Source organism: Spea bombifrons, chromosome 5 (genome assembly GCF_027358695.1).
Source record: "Spea bombifrons isolate aSpeBom1 chromosome 5, aSpeBom1.2.pri, whole genome shotgun sequence".
NCBI lineage: Eukaryota > Metazoa > Chordata > Amphibia > Anura > Pelobatidae > Spea > Spea bombifrons.
In genome coordinates this window covers 45831012-45853473 of record NC_071091.1, presented here as the reverse complement: position 1 = coordinate 45853473, position 22462 = coordinate 45831012, and the positions used below count along the sequence as shown (strand labels likewise).

Sequence of the window (22462 nt, the reverse complement as noted above, 5' to 3'; positions counted from 1 at the left end):
TTCAAGAAACACGTCCAGGCTCCTTTTAAACTCTTTTATTGAGTTTACCATTACCACTTCCTCTGGCAGAGAGTTCCATAGTCTCACCGCTCTTACTGTAAAGAACCCCCGTCTGTGCTGGTGTAGAAACCTTCTTTCCTCCAGCCGTAGAGGATGTTCCCTTGTTATAGATACAGTCCTGGGTATAAATAGGTCCTGGGAGTGATCTCTGTACTGTCCCCTTATATATTTATACATAGTTATTAAGTCCCCCCCTAAGCCGTCTTTTTTCCAAACTAAATAAACCTGATTCTGATAATCTTTCTGGGTACTGTAGTCCTTCCATTCCCCTTATTACTCTGGTTGCCCGTCTTTGAACCCTCTCCAGCTCCACTATATCTTTCTTGTACACTGGTGCCCAGTACTGTACACAGTATTCCATGTGTGGTCTGACTAGTGACTTGTACAGTGGTAGAATTATTTCCTTGTCGTGGGCATCTATGCCCCTTTTGATGCACCCCATGATTTTATTTGCCTTAGCAGCAGCTGCCTGACACTGGTCGCTACAGGTAAATTTACTGTTAACCAAGACTCCTAAGTCCTTTTCCATGTCAGTCGTGCCCAGTGTTTTCCCATTTAATACATATTCCCAGCCTGGATTTTTTTCCCCATGTGCATAACCTTACATTTATCTGTGTTGAACCTCCTCTGCCACATCCCAGCCCAAGCCTCCAACCTATGCAGATCCATTTGTAATCGTGCACTGTCCTCTATTGTGTTAACCACGTTACAGAGCTTAGTATCGTCTGCAAAGATTGATACTTTACTATACAATCCCTCTACAAGGTCATTAATAAATATATTAAAAAGAATAGGACCCAAAACTGACCCCTGTGGTACCCCACTAATGACAGTCACCCACTCAGAGTATGTACCATTAATAACCACCCTCTGTTTCCTATCCCTGAGCCAGTTACTTACCCACATACACACATTCTCCCCCAGCCCAAGCATTCTCATTTTATGTACCAGCCTTTTATGTGGCACCATATCAAATGCTTTGGAAAAATCAAGATATATGACATCCAGCGATTCACCCCGATCCAGTCTTGAGCTCACCGCCTCATAAAAGCTGATCAGGTTAGTTTGACAGGACCGATCCCTTGTAAACCCATGCTGATATGGAGTCATACATTTATTTTCATTGAGATACTCCAAAATAGCATCTCTTAGGAAACCCTCAAACAGTTTACACAACAGAAGTTAAACTAACAGGCCTATACTTCCCCGGGTCACTTTTTGTCCCCTTTTTGAATATTGGCACAACATTTGCTATGCGCCAGTCCTGGGGAACAGACCCTGTCACTATAGAGTCCTTGAATATTAGAAATAGGGGTCTGTCTATTACATTACTTAACTCCCTTAGAACACGGGGGTGAATGCCATCTGGACCTGTTGATTTGTCTATTTTGATTTTTTTGAGGCTGCACTGCACTTCCTCCTGGGTTAGACAGGCGACATGTACTGGGGCATTTATCTCACCCTGCTGTCTATTACCTGGCATTTATTTTTCCTCTGTGAATACAGCAGAGAAGAATATATTTGATAGATTAGCTTTTCTTGATCCCCGTCTATAACTTCTCCCTCATTACTTTTTAAGGGGCCAACACTTTCATTTTTAACCTTTTTACTATTTACATAGTTAAAGAACATTTTGGGGTTTGTTTTACTCTCTTTGGCAATGAATCTTTCTGTCTCCACTTTTGCTGCTTTTATCTGATTTTTACAAATTTTATTTTTTTCCTGATAGCTTTTTAGTGCTTCCTCACTGCCTTCCTGTTTTAGTAGCTTAAATGCCTTTTTTGCCATTTATTGGTTTTCTCTTGTTCCTGACTCTTATTCCCATACGGTATGTACTTTTCACAGTGAGAATTTAAGATATTTTTAAAAATCTCCCATTTAGTGTCTGCACTCTTGTTTTTGAGGACATTTTCCCAATTTACAGTGTTAAGGGCTTCTCTTAGTTGATCAAACTCTGCTTTCCTAAAGTTCATAGTTCTTGTGGCTCTTCTAAGAGTTCCCTTATCGAACGATATGTTATAATGTATTATATTGTGATCACTATTTCCTAGGTGCCCTCTGACCTGCACATTAGTTACTCTGTCAGGTCTATTGGTTAATATTAAGCCCAGTAGAGCGCCCCCTCTGGTCGGGTCCTGTACCATTTGGGACAGATAATTATCTTTACTTATAGTCAGAAACCGGTTTCCTTTATGAGATTCACAGGTCTCGGTTTCCCAGTTTATGTCGGCATAGTTAAAGTCCCCCATAATAACCACCTCATTGTGATTTGCTGCCTTGTTTATTTGCTTTAATAATTGATCTTCTGCTGCTTCAATTATATTTGGTGGCTTATAGCAAACCCAGATCAGTATTTTATTATTTTTCTTTCCATATATTTCTACCCATAATGACTCCACATCATCATTTCCCTCACATATATTCTCCCGCAGTGTGGCCTTTAGGCTGGACTTTACATAAAGGCAAACTCCTCCTCCTTTTCGTTTTTTTCAATCCTTCCTGAATTGCATTAACTGTCAAATGTTTTCCTTCTCCAGTTTTAAAACGATTGGAATAGATCTGGTATCTCCCCACTGGCGTGGAGGAGATATAAAAGAATCCCTGTCAAAGAAAGAAACTGAGTGGATTTTTAAATTTCAAACTTTAAAAAAAAGAGGGTTTAAATGTAGATTTGGATATTTTAACATTTATTTGAGAGATTAATTATAAACTATTTATATATTTATACTTATTTATATAATTATATACATTTTTTATTATTGTTTATATATTATCCACTATATATATATTATATAATAATCAATTTTTGCAATATTTCTATATTTTAAATAGATAATATATTGGAATCAATTAATTCATTTTAACAGTTAAATCATGCATATAATACTTTATTAATTAATATATTCTTAAGAAGATATAGTATAGATCTAATAATTTATTGATTAAACTAATTTATAGACTAATATATTAATTTAATATATATTAATTATATATGGACTTCATATTTTTAATTAAGTTTTTCTACCAACACATCCACCCTCTCATATTTCATATTTATATTCATTATTTATTTCATTCTCTGATATCCAATCCCTTTGTATATTCAACCATCTGGATACCTCTTGTAAAAATCTATATATTAATACTCTTTCTTCACCATTCACAATATAAATGAATCCACAAATCCTCTAAAGAAGCTTAAAAGCGTCTTTATTAAATTTCCTTCCATCCGGTCTCTCGTCTTCTCCTTTATGTGAGCGGCCCGTCATCGTATGATCGGAACAGCGGTAGTGTGAAGAGAAGCATCGTCTTCTCTTTTGTGAACAACAGAGAAACTTTATTAACATCGCACAAACATACAAGTCGGAGAACTAGAGAGAGACGGCAGAACGTATTGACAAAACCACACCAGAGGGACGATGCAACGTAGTGACGCAGCCACGCCACCAGGAAATTGTATGTAACGGACATTTATATAGAAACTTTTAGCTTGCAGCATTTATAAACCTTTTTCTCCTGAGGAAGCTGTTCATTGTTACGGCGAAACGCGTTGAGATTATTTTATTCGGCACAAAGACTGTGGAACCTGAGTTTCTGGATTCTCATGTTTACTGCTGGTTTTGCATAACATCCTTTGAGTTATGCCACCTACTCTGTAAGTTTTCTACCTTTCATTATTAAAATTTGATATAAAGATACTGCACCATTTGGGTCTCTGCCTATATATTCCAGATTGTAAGAAGAACTCAAGTCCTATGGTCTTTTTGATGAGCCTCCCATACTGCTATCTTTGTGAGTGCATTTCACACCTACACTATTAAGTGTGTTTTTTCTACTACACCATCATTGTTGTCTTTATTTTTTCCACATGTTCTTGCGCCCCAAATTTTGAAGTCTATCCTGTGTGAACATTTGCGAGGAGTGTTTTTCCTGGGAGCTGCATTTATTTTCATTTCACAGTGATTCATGGGAGTGGTGAAAACCTTTTGGTCTTTATATTAATGGCAGTGGATGAGCCAGGGGGGCATAATAGAATTACTGAAGCTTTTTCTCGGCAGCTTTGGGACTGATTTCACAATTTGGTGCCAAACACAGATCTATCGGGAGGTGGAGTAATGAGTTCCACCCATTCAGGGAACTCTAGGTTTTGGCAGGGTTGAGAGTTATTTCTGCAGGAGCTGGGTAGCCCACCATCCCAGGGGGAACACTTGATGGTGGTGTTGTATGTATTAGGTAAGTAGTTTGAGCACAGGGCATCGGTGGCAAGCGTTGAGAAGATGCGAGGTGAGCCACGCAGGCGGCTAGGTGGGGATTAGATGAGATGACTTCAAGGCGCAGGTGAGAGTTGGGGCGCTAACAAGGTTATGTACAAACTCATTATGTGTGACATAGAGGTTTGGGTTTTTCACTATTCTTCTCTTGCATTTTATTTTATAGGTTTATCGGAAATCTGGTGTTTGATTGGAGCACTACCGAGATCCTCTCATGATCTCCCCAATGTTCCTCTGCATGTCTCAGTAGGCCGGTTAAGCTCCTCTGCACTGAATCTCCTGACTCATTCCCCGTGCAATACCAGGAATTCAGTGATGTGTTTGATAAGGTACAGGCAGGTACCTTGCCACCTCATAGGTCGTACGATTGCGCCACTGACCTCCAGCCAGGGGATATTCCCCCTAAACGACGCACCTATGCCTTGTCTGTGGTGGAGAACAAGGCCATGGAGGAGTACCGGATTCCCTGTTCATTCGGAAGTCCACTTCTCCTGCGGGCGCTGGTTTCTTCTTTTTGGGATATGCAATTTCAGAGGAAGGGTTTGCCATGTACCCACAAAAGCTGTCCGCAGTGTTGGAATGGCCACGTCCACTGGGGTTGCGTTCCATTCACCATTTCCTGGGCTTCGCCAACTACTATAGGAAGTTGATTAAGCACATCGAAATTGAAACCCACCTGACGTGGGGTTTTGCATGGGATGGTGTAAATTTGAATGCTGTGAGAATGGATCTATGGTTTATAGAGACCAAGGCAGGATTGGAGAAGGTGCTTGCAGCTTGAAAGGGGGCAACATGTTTGTAGGGGTCCAAGCACATTGCCTGTGATGGAAAGGTCCGCTGGGTATGGCAAGTTATGTTGCAACGATTAGCTGGTGCCCTCCCCTAAAGAAAAAAGGAGGTTCATAGTTAATCTGACCTGCCCTTCCATACATCTTACCATCTGTGTTTTTACCGGAAAACTAAGCCACTGAAGCTAGCCTTCCTAAAAATTGGAATTACTAGCTTTTGTGACTTAATTTCAAATGTCTCCTTAATATAGATACTATTCCACTAAGGCACTACAATGTCAATTAGCAGTAGCTCCAGACAGGTTGCCATTTTGTACGATCAAAAAACTACTTGTTCCAGTTTTCAACTGAAGATTCCCATGTCAGAAATCCCAAGGGATGTCCTGATATGCTTCAAAATGGATGCTATTAAATAAGATCTAATATGCTTACATCCCAATGATCTATATGGATCAAAGGGGAAGAAGAGAATGAGATCTATTTTTTTCCTCCTTTACCAGCCCTCCAGCTCTATTTTGGCTCCTTTTGCCCTTGATATCCTTGCTGTTCTCTCCGTGTATCAGACCCCGGCAATCCTTGGCGTGTTCTCTCCGTGTACCAGACCCCGACTATCCTTGGCATGTTCTCTACGTGTACCAGAACCCGGCTATCCTTGGCATGTTCTCTACGTGTACCAGACTCCGGCTATCCTTGGCGTGTTCTCTACGTGTTCCTGTCCACGGCTATTTGTTTACTGCTGCATTGCCTGCTTATTGGGTTTCCACCTGTGTTTTTTTGGCGTCTGTATCTGCCGCCTCACACTCTTGCAGGCATCTCCCCCAACTGCGTATGGAGCGAATAATTAATAATCAAATTTACTTAAGGAAGTTAATGTGTCAGTAAATAAGGGATGAGGGCAAGGAGATAGACAATGCTTATAGTTGATTGATTCCAACAAAAACATGGGGATTTAATAGTAATATTGTTGATCCCCCCTTTTTCTTTTTTTCTTCTTTTCCTCCTCTTACTCTGTCCCCACTAAATCACGATTAGAAACACAAACTACCGTATTTGCTCGATTATAAGACGAGGTTTTTTCCAGAGCAAATGCTCTGAAAAATACCCCTCGTCTTATAATCGGGGTCGTCTTCTCAGACCCCCCAAAAAATGTCTGCTGGGGCCATGCTGCTTACCGGTCGCGAGCAGCGTCTCTTCTGTTAGAAGCAGGAGGACAGGAAGCTTGCAGCGTCCTCACAGAGCTCTATCTCCCCCTCCCTCCTCTGGGGGCGGGGCCAGAGAAGTTGCTCTACAGCCGGTCCCCTGCAGAAGTCTTCGAGTGAGAGATCTGCAGTTCAGGTAAGGGGGTGGGGGAGGGTTTTTGGGTAAGTATGTGTGATTAATGTGTGTTTAATGTGTGAAGTATGTGTGATTAATGGAATGAATTAGTATTTAAATGTGTTTGTGTGTGATAGCATGGATGTGTAAGTGGGGTGGGGGTTGTAGCATGGCATAGGGAGGCTGTAATCCCACTACTATCATCCCCAGGTTCCAGCATGTACTGGCTGCCTTGGCTTGATAGGAGTGTGATTGCTGTTAGCAGTTTGATATATATATATCAAACTGCTAACAGCAATCACACTCCTATCAAGCCAAGGCAGCCAGTACATGCTGGGTTAAAAGGCATATCATGGGGCTGAGTGGCATATAGGGGGTTAAAATGCATTTCTGGACCTCCAGAAATGCATTTTAACCCCCTATATGCCACTCAGCCCCATGATATGCCTATATACCTCCAGAAATGCATTTTAACCCCCTATATGCCACTCAGCCCCATGATATGCCTTTTAACCCCCTATATGCCAGAGTGGCATATAGGGGTATAAGGCATATCATGGGGCAGAGTGGCAAATAGGGGGGTATAAAGCATTTCTGGGGGCAGAGTGGCATAACTGGGGGGGGGCAGGTTGGCAAATAAAAGGAAATTTAAAAAATATATTTTTCTCAATCGTAGCTTTTATTAAACATGAAAAAATAATTTACATGAATTAATATTTACTGGTAAAACTTTTTTCCTATAGGGTCGTCTTATATTCAGGCTTTTTGTTTTTTTCCTAAATTAATATTTTGATTTTGGGGGGTCGTCTTATAATCGGGGTCGTCTTATAATCGAGCAAATACGGTAGATTTAAAGGAATTAACTCTGCACAAAATAGAATTACAAGTAATAGATCGAACTTAATACCTAGGAATATACACTGCTATATGTTCTGGGGTTTTTTTCCCTCTCTTTACACTGAATCATTAAATCACAAATGAGTACAAAAATTAGAGTTAAAGGAGTTAAATCAAGGACAAAACAGAATTATAAGTAACACCTTACCTAATATATAGGAGCAAATATGGTGGTGTTTTTTTTGTTTGACTGAGTTTAGAACTGCTGTATCCTCGTATCCCCAACATTACATTACGTTTATTTATAAAGCGTCGGCCGATTCCGCAGCGCTGTTACATTCATTAGAACATTTTATAAACACATAACACATACAATAACAAACTGGTGCAAAGGAGAAGAGGGCCCTGCTCTTGCGAGCTTACAATCTAGTCGGTGGTTGAGGGGAGTGAGACAATAGGAGAGGACCGCTTGGATGAGTATGAGTTGATCTGCTTCTGATGTGTTGAAGCCGTTTGTTCCGATGGCTGTGATTAGGATGATTAGTACTGGGAAGGAATGTTGTACGCTTCCCTGAACAAGTGGGTTTTCAGAGAGGTTTTGAAAGTCGCGTACGAGGCAGAAAGTCTGACGGAACGGGGAAGGGAATTCCACAGGAGGGGAGCGGCGCGGGTGAAATCCTGAATACGGGAGTGGGAAGAGGTAACAACAGTGGAAGAAAGCCGCAGGTCGTGAGAGGAGTGAAGGGGGCAGGTAGGGGTGTATTTGGATAGGAGGGTAGAGATGTAAGGGGGTGCCGAGTTGTTGAGGGCTCTATAGGTCAGGGTTAGAAGTTTAAATTTGATTCTGAAGGGTATGGGGAGCCAGTGGAGTGATTGGCATAGTGGAGCAGCAGATGAGAAGCGGCGGCAGAGAAAGATTAATCTAGCTGCAGTGTTGAGGATACATTGAAGCGGTGAAAGGCGGGAGAGGGGGAGACCGGTTAGTAGGCAGTTGAAATAATCCAGGCGGGATATCACAAGGGAGTGGATTAGTAGTTTGCTGGTATCTTGTGTGAGGAAAGGGCGGATTCGGGAGATGGTTTTTCAGGTGGAGGCGGCAGGATTTGGTGAGGGACTGGATGTGAGGGATGAAGGAGAGAGCAGAGTCGAGGGTCACACCAAGGCAGTGAACCTGGTCTGTTGGATGGATAGTGGAGTCTTAGAGATGTTGAGCTTTAGGTAACGGGACACCATCCATGATGCAATTCCTGATAGACAGTCAGTGAGGCGAGTTAGAAGAGAGGGGGAAAGGTCAGGAGCAGAAATATAGAGTAGGGTGTCATCTGCATATAGGTGGTACTGGAAACCAAAGGAAGAAATAAGTTTTCCGAGTGAAGAAGTGTAGATGGAGAATAGCAGAGGCCCAAGAACTGAGCCTTGAGGAACACCAAGCGGTAGGGGAGAGGAGCAAGTTCCAGTAAATGAGACACTAAAAGTACGGTTAGAAAGGTAGGATTTAAGCCATGAAAGAGCCATGTCACAGATGCCATGAGCATGGAGGGTTTGTAGGAGAAGAGAGTGGTCGACTGTGTCGAAGGTGGCTGAGAGGTCCAAGAGAACAACCAGTGAGAATTGGCCTTTTGTTTTAGCTGTCAGGAGGTCATTAGTAATCTTAGTCAGCGCAGTCTCTGTTGAATGCTGCTTTGCACTGTCCTCAGTATGTCGTTTGTGGTTTTCTCCCGTTTAACTCCAGTGTAACTCTTATCTGTCCACTTATGAAGAGTCCACTTGGGGAAAGGCCACAGCAGCTACATTTCCAAGCAAGCTTGTTTCCAAGTGGGGTCTAGAGCTATATAGGGCTGCCTCACAAGTGGTCAGATAAGGTGATTGCATACAGGAGGCAGATGGTTCACACCTAGGCTAACAATTACAATTAAGATAGACTAGAGGGCACCGATATTAACCCTTTGATAGCAGCAGGGTATGGAGACAGGCAGGAAATAATCGTACCAGGTGAAAAACAGGGGTGTTACAGCAGAAGATGAGGGGTTCAGGGGTGGATCAGACGTTATGAAATAATCGTACCAGGTGAAAAACAGGGGTGTTACAGCAGAAGATGAGGGGTTCAGGGGTGGATCAGACGTTATGAAATAATCGTACCAGGTGAGAAACAGGGGTGTTACAGCAGAAGATGAGGGGTTCAGGGGTGGATCAGACGTTATGAAATAATCGTACCTGTAAGAGAGGGAAATGGATGAGATTAATACAGATTGCAGGGTGAGTAGTCAGATGAAAGCATGAAGACCAGGATGGCTGTCTGGATAGTCCAGTGTAACTCCTATCTGTCCACTTATGAAGAGTCCACTTGGGGAAAGGCCACAGCAGCTACATTTCCAAGCAAAGGGTCTAATGTCAGGAACTGGGTCCATACAGACAACTGTAATGACCCAGAGCGCCCAAAGATTGTGTTCAGGAGTTACTGTGCAGTAGCAGAGTTGGACAGGGCCCAGTGCAGGGCGACTGCACTCACCCAGGTGGTGAGCATCTAGGGTTGTGCAGCCACATACCAGCGCCCTGACATAGCAGCGGATGATGACAGAACAAAGCAGAACTTGGAGATATCCTGCAGGCACCCTGGAGCAGGCATGAGACATAGCACTGGAATCATGTGCAGGATGCTGCAGGCTGGGAGTAGGGATGCTAAGCAGAGTAACAGCTGAAACAAAGTGAGCAAGGGACAGGGAGACCAAGCAAGAAACATAACCAGACAAGATATACATAATAAAAGGCACAACAGGGAACAACACAAGGAATACTCAAGATCCGACATGAACAGGACAGGACACCCATCTACCGGGGATACAGGACAGGACACCCCTCTCCCGGGTATACAGGACACCCCTCTACCGGGGATACAAGACACCCCTCTACCGGGGATACAGGACAGGACAAAGCACAGAGCTGACAAGACTAACCAGGCAACACATCACAAGAATACACAGAAATCACAGGGCCAAACAGGACTAGCCTAGGACTACAAGATAACAATTTTAGATTTCGTCACATCTTATGGCCATAGTATGCTTAGCCCACCACTACGCCAAAGTACTCCAATATACGATGGGTCCTAACTTTAAACCATGCCTACAGAGGTACTATACAAACCAAACACATATCAAAGAGACATACCTGTAGACTGCAGACTAAGACAAACATAACGGGTGGGGCACACCTTATAAAGGAAACAGGAGCTGAAGCAAAGAGCAGAACTGGAAGCAAGGAATAGAAGACCAGAACAGAGCATTAGGAAATCCAGGAATAATTTCTTTTTTTTTCTTTTTTTATCCTTCTTCCTCTTTCCCTTTATACAGGATTTAAGATGTATTTGCTTATTATCGTCCATTGGGGGCTCCAACTGCTTTCTGTGAGATGACAAACGTCCCCGCATACTTTATTGGGAAACACAATGCGGAAGTACGCAACCACTCAAGGAAGTGGGATGCCTACAAATACTTGGTTTTGTATATGTTGTGTAAATGTTATATCTGTATATGTAAATTTCCCTTCTGCAAACGGCCAACTGCACGATACTACCAGGATATTCCTATTTGATATTAAAAAAGATAGATTATAATGCTTAGATTTGCCACTATCAATGCTCAGGGATTAAATTCCTCTTAAAAGCACACAATATTGCTGAACCGCATATGGACAGAAAACATAAAAATATGTTTCATTCAAGAAACGCATTGGAGACTTATAGTTAAGATCAAAATGAAAATGCAGAGATTTCCCTTATTAATTGAGGCGTCATAAAAATAAAAAAAAGGGGGGGGGGAGTGACAATCCTGTTTGCCAGCGGGATAGATATAAATATAAAATTAGTTGACCAAGACCCTGATGGTAGATTCATCATAATGATAACTGAAATAAATAATAAAATTGATGACTTTAGTAAATGGCTATGCTCCAAATAGATCCCCGGCCCCTTTCCTCTCAACTCTTCTCCAGAAAGTAATGAAAATGAAACAGGGGCCACTAATATTTATGGGAGACTTCAACTGTGTATTGGACCCCCTTCTTGATAAGATGACCCAAAAGGGAACCACGAAGGACAGAAATGTAATTTCCCAGGCCAAGAGACTACAGGCCCTTCTACGTCAACATTCTCTGTATGATGTGTGGCAAATTACCCACCCCACAGAGATTACACCTGCTTTCCTAAATCATATAGAGCTTACTCGAGAATAGACCTAGCGATTGGGGATATAGGCATGGTGTCCTGTGTTGGTAAGTCAAAAATACATGAAATAACTTGGTCAGATCATAATCTTCTAACTATGGACAGAAAAGACTCAGTAACTAAGTTGCATTCTGAATGGAGGTTAACCGATAAACTAATGAGGAGGGATATAGATAATGCATATATATAAAAGAAATTACACAACTATACTTTAACGAAAATGACAGAGGAAATATCAGCGGGCAGTCTTTGGTGTTCATATAAGGCTGTCATCAGAGGTCACTTCATTAAAATGGGGGCTCAAAAGTGGCAGAAGCATCTCTCTTAAAAATGTATATCACCCTTCATCAGGTGAATGTTGAAAACAAAAAAGCACCATCAATTCAGCTAACAGAAAAGATTGGAGAACTTAAAAATAAAATAAATCAACTACTTATAGAAAGAGCTAACAAAATTTTGAATTCCTTGAATGCAGGTAGGATGCTGTCTAATTTATTAAAGAACAAAAGGGCTATAAATAAAATTATAAAGATAGATTTATCTATATCTTTAGACTGATCCCTTTAATGGTACCTACAGCTTGGTCCGAATTAATTCAAAGATCATTCACAAGATTCATTTGGGCCTCAAAAAGACTGAATTCCCAATTACTAGCAAACAAGAGATACAATGGTGGCTTGGGCATGCCAATTATCAAAGAGCATGCTCAAGCTGCCCAAATGACCCATATATTAATGACTATACATGACAAAGCACAGCAAGAAGCTTGGTACGATTTAGAATTTAAAGATAACATTCCAGTTAGAGATCTCCAGACACTTTTCTGGATCCCCAGAGAAAAAGTGCAGAGAAGTAATGAAGACCTGTAACAATTTAGTTCTTGTACAGTTGCTCACAAGTTGGGAGCAGTTAAAGAAAAAAATGGGACTTGGAGACAAAATTATTCCATGCCTAGCATTAAACATAATTGAAAATCTAAATGAAGATCTAAGTCTATCACTATGGAGAAAAGCAGGCATTCATAAGATTGTTAGTCCAATAAAAAAGGTATTACAAGAGTTTGCAACATTCTGTTTTTTGCATTTTTATACACTGGACTAATACAGCTACCCCAAACTACAGTAAACAGCCCTTCAAATACTTTCCCAACCACAGAAGTTAAGATCACGGGTCTATAATTTCCGGGGACAGAGTTTGAACCCTCCACAGCCTTCCTCCAATCCTGTGGTACAATTCCTGTACAATGTTTTAAATACTTGAGGATAAAGTGCTATTTGTCTAATTCACTACAAACAGAAGATAAAAATAAATCTATCAGACTTCTCACAAAAATATTAAAAACAAACAAATGATCATAGAAAAATGATCACAACATTTTTGGATCTAATAGATTCCTATAAAAAAGAAAAGTTTCCTCTCCCCCAGCTTTAAAAAAAAAAATGGGAAAAAGATCTAAACTGTAAAATAGATCCAATAAACTGGAACTATGCTTTGAAACTCACAAATACATCCATTGCTTAAATCACAATGAGCTCCAGTTTAAGTTAATGAATAGATCGTACAGAGTACCAACAATATTAGCAAAGATGCATATAAATAATATTCCCAATTGCTGGAGATGTGGAGCACCAAGGGGAGATGAACTACATATTTGGTGGAGTTGTTCTCCTATCAATACATTTTGGAAAAAAATGGAAGTGGCAAGAAACTGGAGAAGGCCAGAAGGGATTATTTGGAATAAAGTAAAAGCACAATTAATTTATCAATGCCAGATGGAAAAGGGAATTCTATCCCAATTAATTTGGAATAGAAACAAATAAGAGTTCTGGAATTTGGTTTCCTGGGGGAGTGATGACGTAGCACGCAGCACGTCCTACGAGCTGCGTAATACGCCGGCGACTGGTGCCGATCTTGGACCTTGAGGCGAGGTGAGCGATGCGTCGAGCATATGCTGAGCTCACGCAAGGAGTAGGCTATAGGTGCGGGCGGCGGGAAATCCGCTTGGAAGACCGAGTGACAGAAATCGGACGACAGCCGTGTCACACTACAACGAGCGGCGTTACATCACGGTGAGCAGTGCCTCACCGGAATACCACACCGAGCCACGTCGTGTCGTGTGCTTGCCGCACACTTTACTTGTCCGTGACACCGGGACATGCTATGCTGCATTGAGCCGAACCGCCCCACGCGGCATTAACCCGCGCTACGCTCCACTGAGCTACATTGAGCAGCGTTATACGATCATACTGAGCCGCTCCATGCTATACCGAGCTATGTACAGCAAAATCCTTACAAGAGAGAATTCTAATCAACGTCATGATGACTTAAAAGATGCTTAACCAATGAATGTTTCACCAGAATAGTTTTCCTCTCCACTTAATTTGATTTATTGGACTTAATTGATCTTTGTCTGTATGAGAAACAAAAGGGAGCTGGATGACGAGATTCATTGAGGCCTACAGATAATACAGAACTCCAATCCCTCTCTAAAGATAAGTAACAACTTTTTATATAAATACATTTTATATGGCGAATTACAGAGAACATATTTTACTGAAATTATTGAATATACTACAACTTTTCTGACTGTATCTCTACTGTGATTATAATAATACCTGCATTAACATATATTTGAAGAGGAAATGTATCTTGTCATTGGGAAATTTTCCTTGATTACTAATATAACTCGATAACAATACAATTTCGCTGTTTACATCGGTATGGTGACTACAGAATATCTGAGCGAAACAACAATAACGTAGTAAATCTTTGAATACACCAACAGTTTCTAAGACGTATTTTATACTTTAGCTGTTTGAACTTGACTTATTTCTTACTGCAGTAAATAGCATACTACAATACTGTATGAGAGGAATAAAATCAAAAGAGACAATAATAATTTTAAAAAAGCTATGATAGAAGGGACAATAAGGGACAATAAGAAAGATAGGGAGAGAGATAAAGAAAAAAGGTTAAGTGTTGACAAGCCTAAAACCTTGACTAATTATTATTCTCCAAAATCTTCGAATAATTGCTCCAAATTGCTGCAAGTATCTTCTTCAGATCCATTAAATAATTCTGCCTTGGAGGCTCAACCGGAGTTTTCACAATCTGAGCTATCTCAGTATACTAGAATTTCAAATATAAATGAGCTATACTGCAAACTCAGCACTGAGATGAAACTTAACACAGACTGTCTGAAACAAGGAATGGAAGACATTTCAAATAAACTTTCATCTCAATCTACCCTAATGCAGGGATCACAATCTGAAATTGAGCTCCTTAAAAAGGAGAATAAGGACCTCAGATTAAATATGCAGACATTAGAATTGAAGCTAACTCAATGTGAGACTAAGAGGAATTCCCGAAGAAATTACCAATTCACATCTAGCACCGTATTTAATGGAACTTTTGTTAACTTATATTAAAGAAGACCAAGTAGGAATTTCACCATTTGAAAGATTCCACATGCTGAATAAACCTAAAGTCCTAAAGAACTCAGATGTTCCAAGAGACATTGTCGTACGTTTCCACAATTTTTACACTAAAAACTCATTCATACTGGAATTTAGGAAAAACCCACGACAAGAAAAATACAGACATAATTCTTCTCTCGGATATATCATTTGCTCTCCTCTTAAATTTCTCATTTTCCATGATGCAAAGCTCTCATAATTTTCTGATCCTACAGAAGTGAAGGAATTTATATTTTCTTTAGTGTCACCTAATATAGGATGAAGGAATTTGTATATTATTGTTTTGGTTTAAACTTATGATATTAGTTTATAGACTCTTGAAAGGTATTAATTTATATTCGTAAAATTGTACGCATTGACTTTTTTTTTATTCATTTTCTCACAAGCACATTATTTAAAATTCTGAATACCTACAACGTAGAATAATCAAACTAAACACATTTCACATATTTTATACACTACATATAGATAGAGCTGAATGGAGATAGCTCTGATCACATAAGCTCACAAGAAAGTTAGATACTTACACTTACTTTTTTTTTCTTCACAAGCACAATTACTTACATTTTGAATATCTACATTGCAGAATAATCAAACTACACACATTTCACATATTTCATACACCCAGGGCCAGCCCTACAATGGAGCCGACTGGGGCAATTGCCCCAGGCGGCACTTTTGAAGGGGCGGCACTTTGCCGCCCCAAGCACTTTTTTTTAAGCGGAGGAGAGAGAGGGGCGCCGAGTGGTTTTCGCTTACCCGCTCGGCGCCCCTCTCTCTCTCCTCTGTGGCGAGTCTCCGTGCTCTGCCACGGTGCCGGCTTGTAATGCTGAGCGCCGGAAGTGACGTCAATTTACGCCGCTCAGCATTACAAGCCGGCACCCTGGCAGAGCAAGGAGACTCCCGCAGGACTGTTTAAAGGTAAGTACCGGGGGGGGAGGTTAGGGTAGATAATGGCGGCGGCGAAGTTTAAACTTCGCCCCAGGCGGCATTACGTCTTGGGCCGGCCCTGCATACACCACACACAGATGGAGCTGAATGGAGATAGCTCTGATCACATGCTCACATGCACAACCACTTGAAATTCTAAACACTTACAGGATAGAAGCGACTAAACTAAATACACGCTACATATCTCACACACTATACACAGACAGAGCTGAATAGAGGCAGCTTCTGACCATACATGTTCACAAGGAAGTTTGACACTCACACCTTTTTTTTTTATTTTTTTTATTTTTCGTCTTCTCCCTCTCTTCCTTTATAATGAAGGGGCAAAAAATGCATGTACTATATATATTATATATGTACTAATGGCAAGAATGGATGTTTTTTTTTGTATGTGTATGCAGGTTTAGATGGCAAAATAGGCTGATGGGGATGAAGATAATTAATTTAAATGACACAGACTGATGTCTATTAACTGCCAAGGTTTAAATTCTCCGGCAAAATGGCAACAAATTTCATTATCGATTAGTTGAATCGATTATTATCGATTATAAAATGAGGTTTTTTTCAGAGCAAACGCTCTGAAAAATCCCCCTCATTATATAATCCGTTTAGTCTGACTCACCATCTCACAGCAGCAGCAGCTCCTAGTTACTCCCCCTCCCTGTAATCACTGTGACAACTGGCCCCGCCCCTTCCTTCTCCAGGCCAGAACCACATGGCTGTGACACTCATCTAACTGTAAGTGTATATATATATATATATATATATATATATATATATAATGTGTATGTGTGTGTGTGTGTATATATATATATATATATATATGTGTGTGTATATGTATGTAATATATATATATATTTGGGTTAGGGGAGGTGGGGGTTAATTTAGGGGCAGTTATGGTTAGTGGGGTGTTTAGGGTTAATTTAGGGGCAGTTATGGTTAATTGGGTGTTTAGGGTTAATTTAGGGGCAGTTATGTTAATAGGGTGTTTAGGGTTAATTTAGGAGCAGCTGTGGTTAATGGGGTGTTTGGGGTTAATTTGAGGCAGTTGTGGTTAATGGTGTGTTTAGGGTTAATTTAGGGGATGCTGTGGTTGATGGGGTCTTTAGGGTTAATTTAGGGGATGCTGTGGTTAAGGGGGTGTTAAGGGTTAATTTAGGGGCAGTTATGGTTAATGGGGAGTTTAGGGTTAATTTAGGGGAATCTAAATCCTGGGGGCAGTGAAGTGACATATCTGGGGGTATAAGGCATATACAGTATATAAGGCATATGTGGGGAGGGCAGTGTGGCATGTCTGGGGAGGACGGAGTGGTGTATCAGGGTGTATAAGGCATATCTGGGGGTAGAGTGGCATATCTGGGGGTAGAGAAGTGGCATGTCTGGGAGGCAGGGTGGCATGTCTGGGGAGGATGGAGTGGGGTATCAGGGGATATAAGGCGTATCAGGCACAGTGGCAGATGTGGGAGGCAGCGTGGAGTGGCAGATGTGGGAGGCAGCGTGGCATATGTGGGAGGCAGCGTGGAGTGGCAGATGTGGGAGGCAGCGTGGCATATGTGGGAGGCATTGTGGAGTGGCAGATGTGGGAGGCAGCATGGCGTGGCATATGTGGGGAGGGCAGGGTGGCATGTCTGGGGAGGATGGAGTGGTGTTTCAGGGGGTATAAGGCGTATCAGGCACAGTGGCATGTGGGGGTTAGAGTGGAGTGGCAGATGTGGGAGGCAGCGTGGAGTGGCAGATGTGGGAGGCAGCGTGGCGTGGCAGATGTGGGAGGCAGCGTGGAGTGGCATATGTGGGAGGCAGCGTGGAGTGGCAGATGTGGGAGGCAGCGTGGTGTGGTATATGTGGGAGGCAGCGTGGAGTGCTGTGGTAGGCAGCGTGGCATATGTGGGGGGGCAGCATGGCATGTCTGGGAGGCAGCGTAGCAAGCCTGGGCTCAAATGTGCATATATTGGGGGGCTGGTTGGGAAATAAAGACAAGAAATGTATTATCAAAGTTTTTTTATTCTGTTGTTTGTATTTAACATCATTTGTTTAGTAAATTATTTTAAATAAATGAAAAATTTACATTCATTTTTTTTATCCGATTAATCGAAAAAATAATCGTCCAACTAATCGATTATTAAAATAATCGTTAGTTGCAGCCCTAAAAGGATCTACTCAATGGAAATATAAAAGATACTCTACTGTCTTTCTATCTAGTCTAGACTATAAGAGGAAAAGAGGAGTCGCAATCTTCATTAAGTGATAAAATGAAAAATCCACTTTGAATGCGACTTAGAAGGTAGATATGGGATCCTTTTATGCAAAGTGAACGACGTGACTTATACCTTCGTTAATGTATATGCCCCAAATTCATCGATGGTGAAATATATAGAGAAGGTATTAGACAGAACTTATGAAATAGCAAAAGATTTTTTGGTGATAGGGGGTGATATGAACTGCATCCAAGATGTTAAGATGGACAAAAGCATGAAGCATGACCAACACCCCGATGCAAAAACGAAATCTTTGGCCAAATCCTTTTCGAAATGTCTTGCTCGGAATAATTTGTTTGAAATGTGGAGAATGATCAATCCCTATGTGAAAGATTTTACTTTCTACTCTTCGCCACATCAATCCTACTCAAGAATAGACACTTTTTTGTCAGATAGCAAAACAATAGAAATCTGTAAATCTGCATCCATTGGAGCACGGTCGTGGTCGGACCACGCCCCAGTAATTATAGAAGTTAAAAATAAGGGAGAATTCAGATCTAGATGGAGACTTAACGAATCATTATTATCTCCATCATTTCAAGAAAAACTTATCAAATTGGCCAAAGATTTCATAGAAACTACTGACAATGGAGAGGTTTCTTTGTGGTGTGCCTTTAAATGCACTATGCGCGGCTTTATTATAAAACTAGGGGCAGGTACTAAGAAAGCTAAAGGAATGATTCTCTCAGGCTTATATATTAAATTGGCACAACTGGAATCGATTAATAAATGAAATCCATCAAATTTGATATCTAAGGAGATAAACGCAATTCAACTTGAAATTAAGGATAAATTAATTGAGAAGACCAATAGAAAAGTACTAAGGCTAAAACAAGACTGGTATTATAGCAGTAACAGAGCTAGCAAATTATTGACAAATAAAATTAAAAGCCGAACCTATAAAAACAGAATTAATAAAAATTATCCTAAATTGTAAATCCTATCTAACCCCGAAACAAATTGCGGAAGCTTTTAGGATGTACTATAAGTCACTGTACAATTTACCAGACATATCTAAAGATAAATCAGAGATTAGATCTTTTCTCAATAGATTGAATCTCCCTAAACTTTCCACAGCAAAATTAGATACCTTAAGCACTCCGATTCAGCTTCTTGAAATAAACAATGCTATCCGTAATTTAAAGAAATTTAAAGCCCCTGGACCAGATGGCTTTTCGGCTCCTTTTTACCAATTGTTGAATCTGGTTATCTCTCCACTTATGTTGAAAATGTTTACAGAGATTCCACTTAAAAAAAGCTTTCCATCAGAAATGCTCCAAACTCTGATAACTCCCATTCCTAAATCAGGGAAGGATTTAAGTAAAGTAACAAACTATCGCCTCATCTCTTTGATAAATTTGGATATCAAAATGTTTTCAAAAATCCTAGCCGAAAGACTAAAAAGTGTAATGCCAGATCTAATTCATCCTGATCAAACTGGGTTTCTTACAGGTAGGAACGGTGAAGACAATACACGTAGAATTCTAAACCTTATATATACACATTAAATGACTCTAGATCTTCGGCGGTCTTCATTGCCCTTGATGCCGAAAAGGCATTTGACACGGTCAATTGGTCACAATTGGTTTACAATTATAGTCGCAACGATTAGAAATTTCCTGGTTGGGTAGGCTAAATACATTAAAAACATATATCATACCTAGGTTAATTTATTTATTCAGAACCATCCCATTTCCAGTGCCCTTAAAGATTCTAAACCAATTTGATAAAATATTTCTATCCTTCGTATGGTCAAATAAAAAGCCAAGAGTTTCACGCTTTATATTAAGCAAAAATCAGGCTCAGGCTGGTCTGAACTTTCCTAATACACAACATTTATATAAAATCTGTATGTTCAGCCATTTTATAGCTTGGGATGTTAAACGCGATCAAGATTTACCTTGGTATATATAAGAGAGGTGGAAATGTTCTGAATTTGATCCATGCCACCTCTACTGGCTTAATCCAGAAGCTACAAGGAAACTAGGAATATCTAACCCCCTGATACTAAATATTTTAAAAAATATGTTTAGTTTTAAAGAAAATTGTAGTCCTACTGACTCATGGTCACTCAGTACGCCTGTAGAAGCGTTACAAGTATTTATTAAAGATATAGACTTTACAACTTGGCAAGTTCATGGGATAGTAAAAATAGAAGATATCTATTCGCCTTTGGCATTAAAGTCCTTCTCAGAACAACAAGCTAAATTCTCTCTCCCAAATAAGGAACAATTTTCTTTCTTAAGACTTACAGCCCAGTAACTATCTTAGACGGGTTTATAGAGGGCCATTATAAGAAAAACGTAATTTCCAAACTTAGAATACTGTTAGAAAAGATATCAATATCAGATAAGCCCAATACTATCTTGATATCTTGAAATGGGAGGCTGAACTAGACATTTCATTTCCGGCAGAAGTATGGTACTCTGCATTGAACAAAACAAAGAAAGCCATTCATTGTATAAACATTCAAGAACAATATTTTAAGATACTTCATAGATGGTACTATACTCCTACAACTCTACATAAAATGTTGGGATCTATCTCCAACCTATGTTGGAGATGTAAACTAGAACCGGGTACAGCGGCCCATATTTGGTGGAATTGTAGCAGCTTATCCAACTTAAAATGTGAAGCTATGAATCTCCTTAAAAAGTTATTTGGAACACAAAGCGATTTATTCCCCCCAATCTTTTCTATTCCACATAGATATACCCTATAAACATAAAGCTAATCTGGATTTAATCATTAACATATTGGCAGCAATAAAAATTTGATTTGCATGTAATTGGAAATCAGAAACAGTACCTGCTTGGTCTCAAATTACGAACCAAATTGAATATCAACACTCAATGGAGAAACATTTTTTCAGAATGCACAACAATTTAAAAAAATATGATATGATTTGGTTACCATGGCGAAGAACTTATTCCGATTAATTTTTTTATTTATTCACACCTTGGCAATTCTGTCTTTATCTACCTACACCCCTTGAAAGCCTCTAAGCCCTCTCAATCTGGGGCTGATTATGTAGCTGTCTTATGCATGAATGCGCACAAGACCCATTTCCAATATTTAACACAATACAACAATATGGACTTTTTCTTAGGCAATGTCTATTTTCGCTGTTTAGGAGAATTATGTTCATGTACTCCAGATGTTGGGAAATGTTGTTAATTGTTATGTTTGTTTTTTCATAAAAGAAAAATAAAAAATATATATTAAAAAAAAAAATAAAGAGTTCTGGAATTTATGGATAGATCAATTGCAACAGGGCAAGCTAGACTTAATAGAAAGATAGATAAAAAATTTTGATGGCAAAACAAAATATCCAAATTAACAGAAACAATTAAAGATATACAAGTCCTGGTGGTGCCGGTGACACACGACTGTAAACTAATATAATAATAGCTGTGAAGGCAAAAGGGAATTTAACTTGTTTGTCTATTTTTGTTTATGTTTGTATGACTATTTTTCTATTTGTTTGTAAATAGAAAAACTAATATAAGAAATGTATTTGCATACTATTTCTGTAATTTTCTAAATTTATAATAAAAAACAAATCATATGAAATATATATATATATATATATATATATTCTAAAAATATACCTGTTCCAATTGAAAAGCACTGTTATTGGTAACTAAATTAAGGTAAGACACATTTTCATATTTGGAAGGAAATTAACTTATACTGAAAGACTGTAAATGAAAAAAAATATTAAAAATTTACCTGTTCCACTAGAACAGCATCCTGCTTTATTTTATTGTCTTGTAAGCGGTAGACAAATTGTTTCATGTTTGGAAGAAAATCAACCAATGTCGAAACCTGTAGATGAAGAATAAGACAAAAAATATGATACAAATATAAGGTTACATCCAGACGGTATAGTTAGGAAGTAACCTTATTAGGAAGATATACTTCATTAGAAAGAGAAATGTAGAGTGAAAACTTTATATAAAAATTAAATCAGCTTAATGAGCGTTAATATAGCCATTATCGAAGGCAAAAATATTAGACACTTTATGAACAACAAGACTACTCGAGAAGCCAAAGTACTGATTTGTATTGCTTACTTCTAGGGCTGCAACTAACGATTATTTTCATAATCGATTCGTTTGCCGATTAATCGATAAAAAAATAAAATGCAAATGTTTTGTTTATTTAAAATAATGTAATAAACAAACTAGGTGTTAAAAACAGCAGAATAAACAAATCTGTGCACACAACGCTTTTCTCTCTATCACAATGGCGTTTCTCTAATCGCCTTCTTATTTTACTGACATAA

General features: G+C 39.6%; 1 protein-coding gene across 1 annotated transcript in view; it reads right to left on the bottom strand.

Annotated features, from left to right (window-relative positions):
* TERT (telomerase reverse transcriptase) overlaps window positions 1-22462 on the bottom strand; it is a 360451-nt gene that overhangs the window by 171823 nt on the left and 166166 nt on the right. Inside the window, exon 8 of the mRNA XM_053467313.1 lies at window positions 21907-22002. Coding sequence (XP_053323288.1) covers window positions 21907-22002 — 96 coding nt within the window. The remainder of the gene's footprint in view (window positions 1-21906; window positions 22003-22462) is intronic.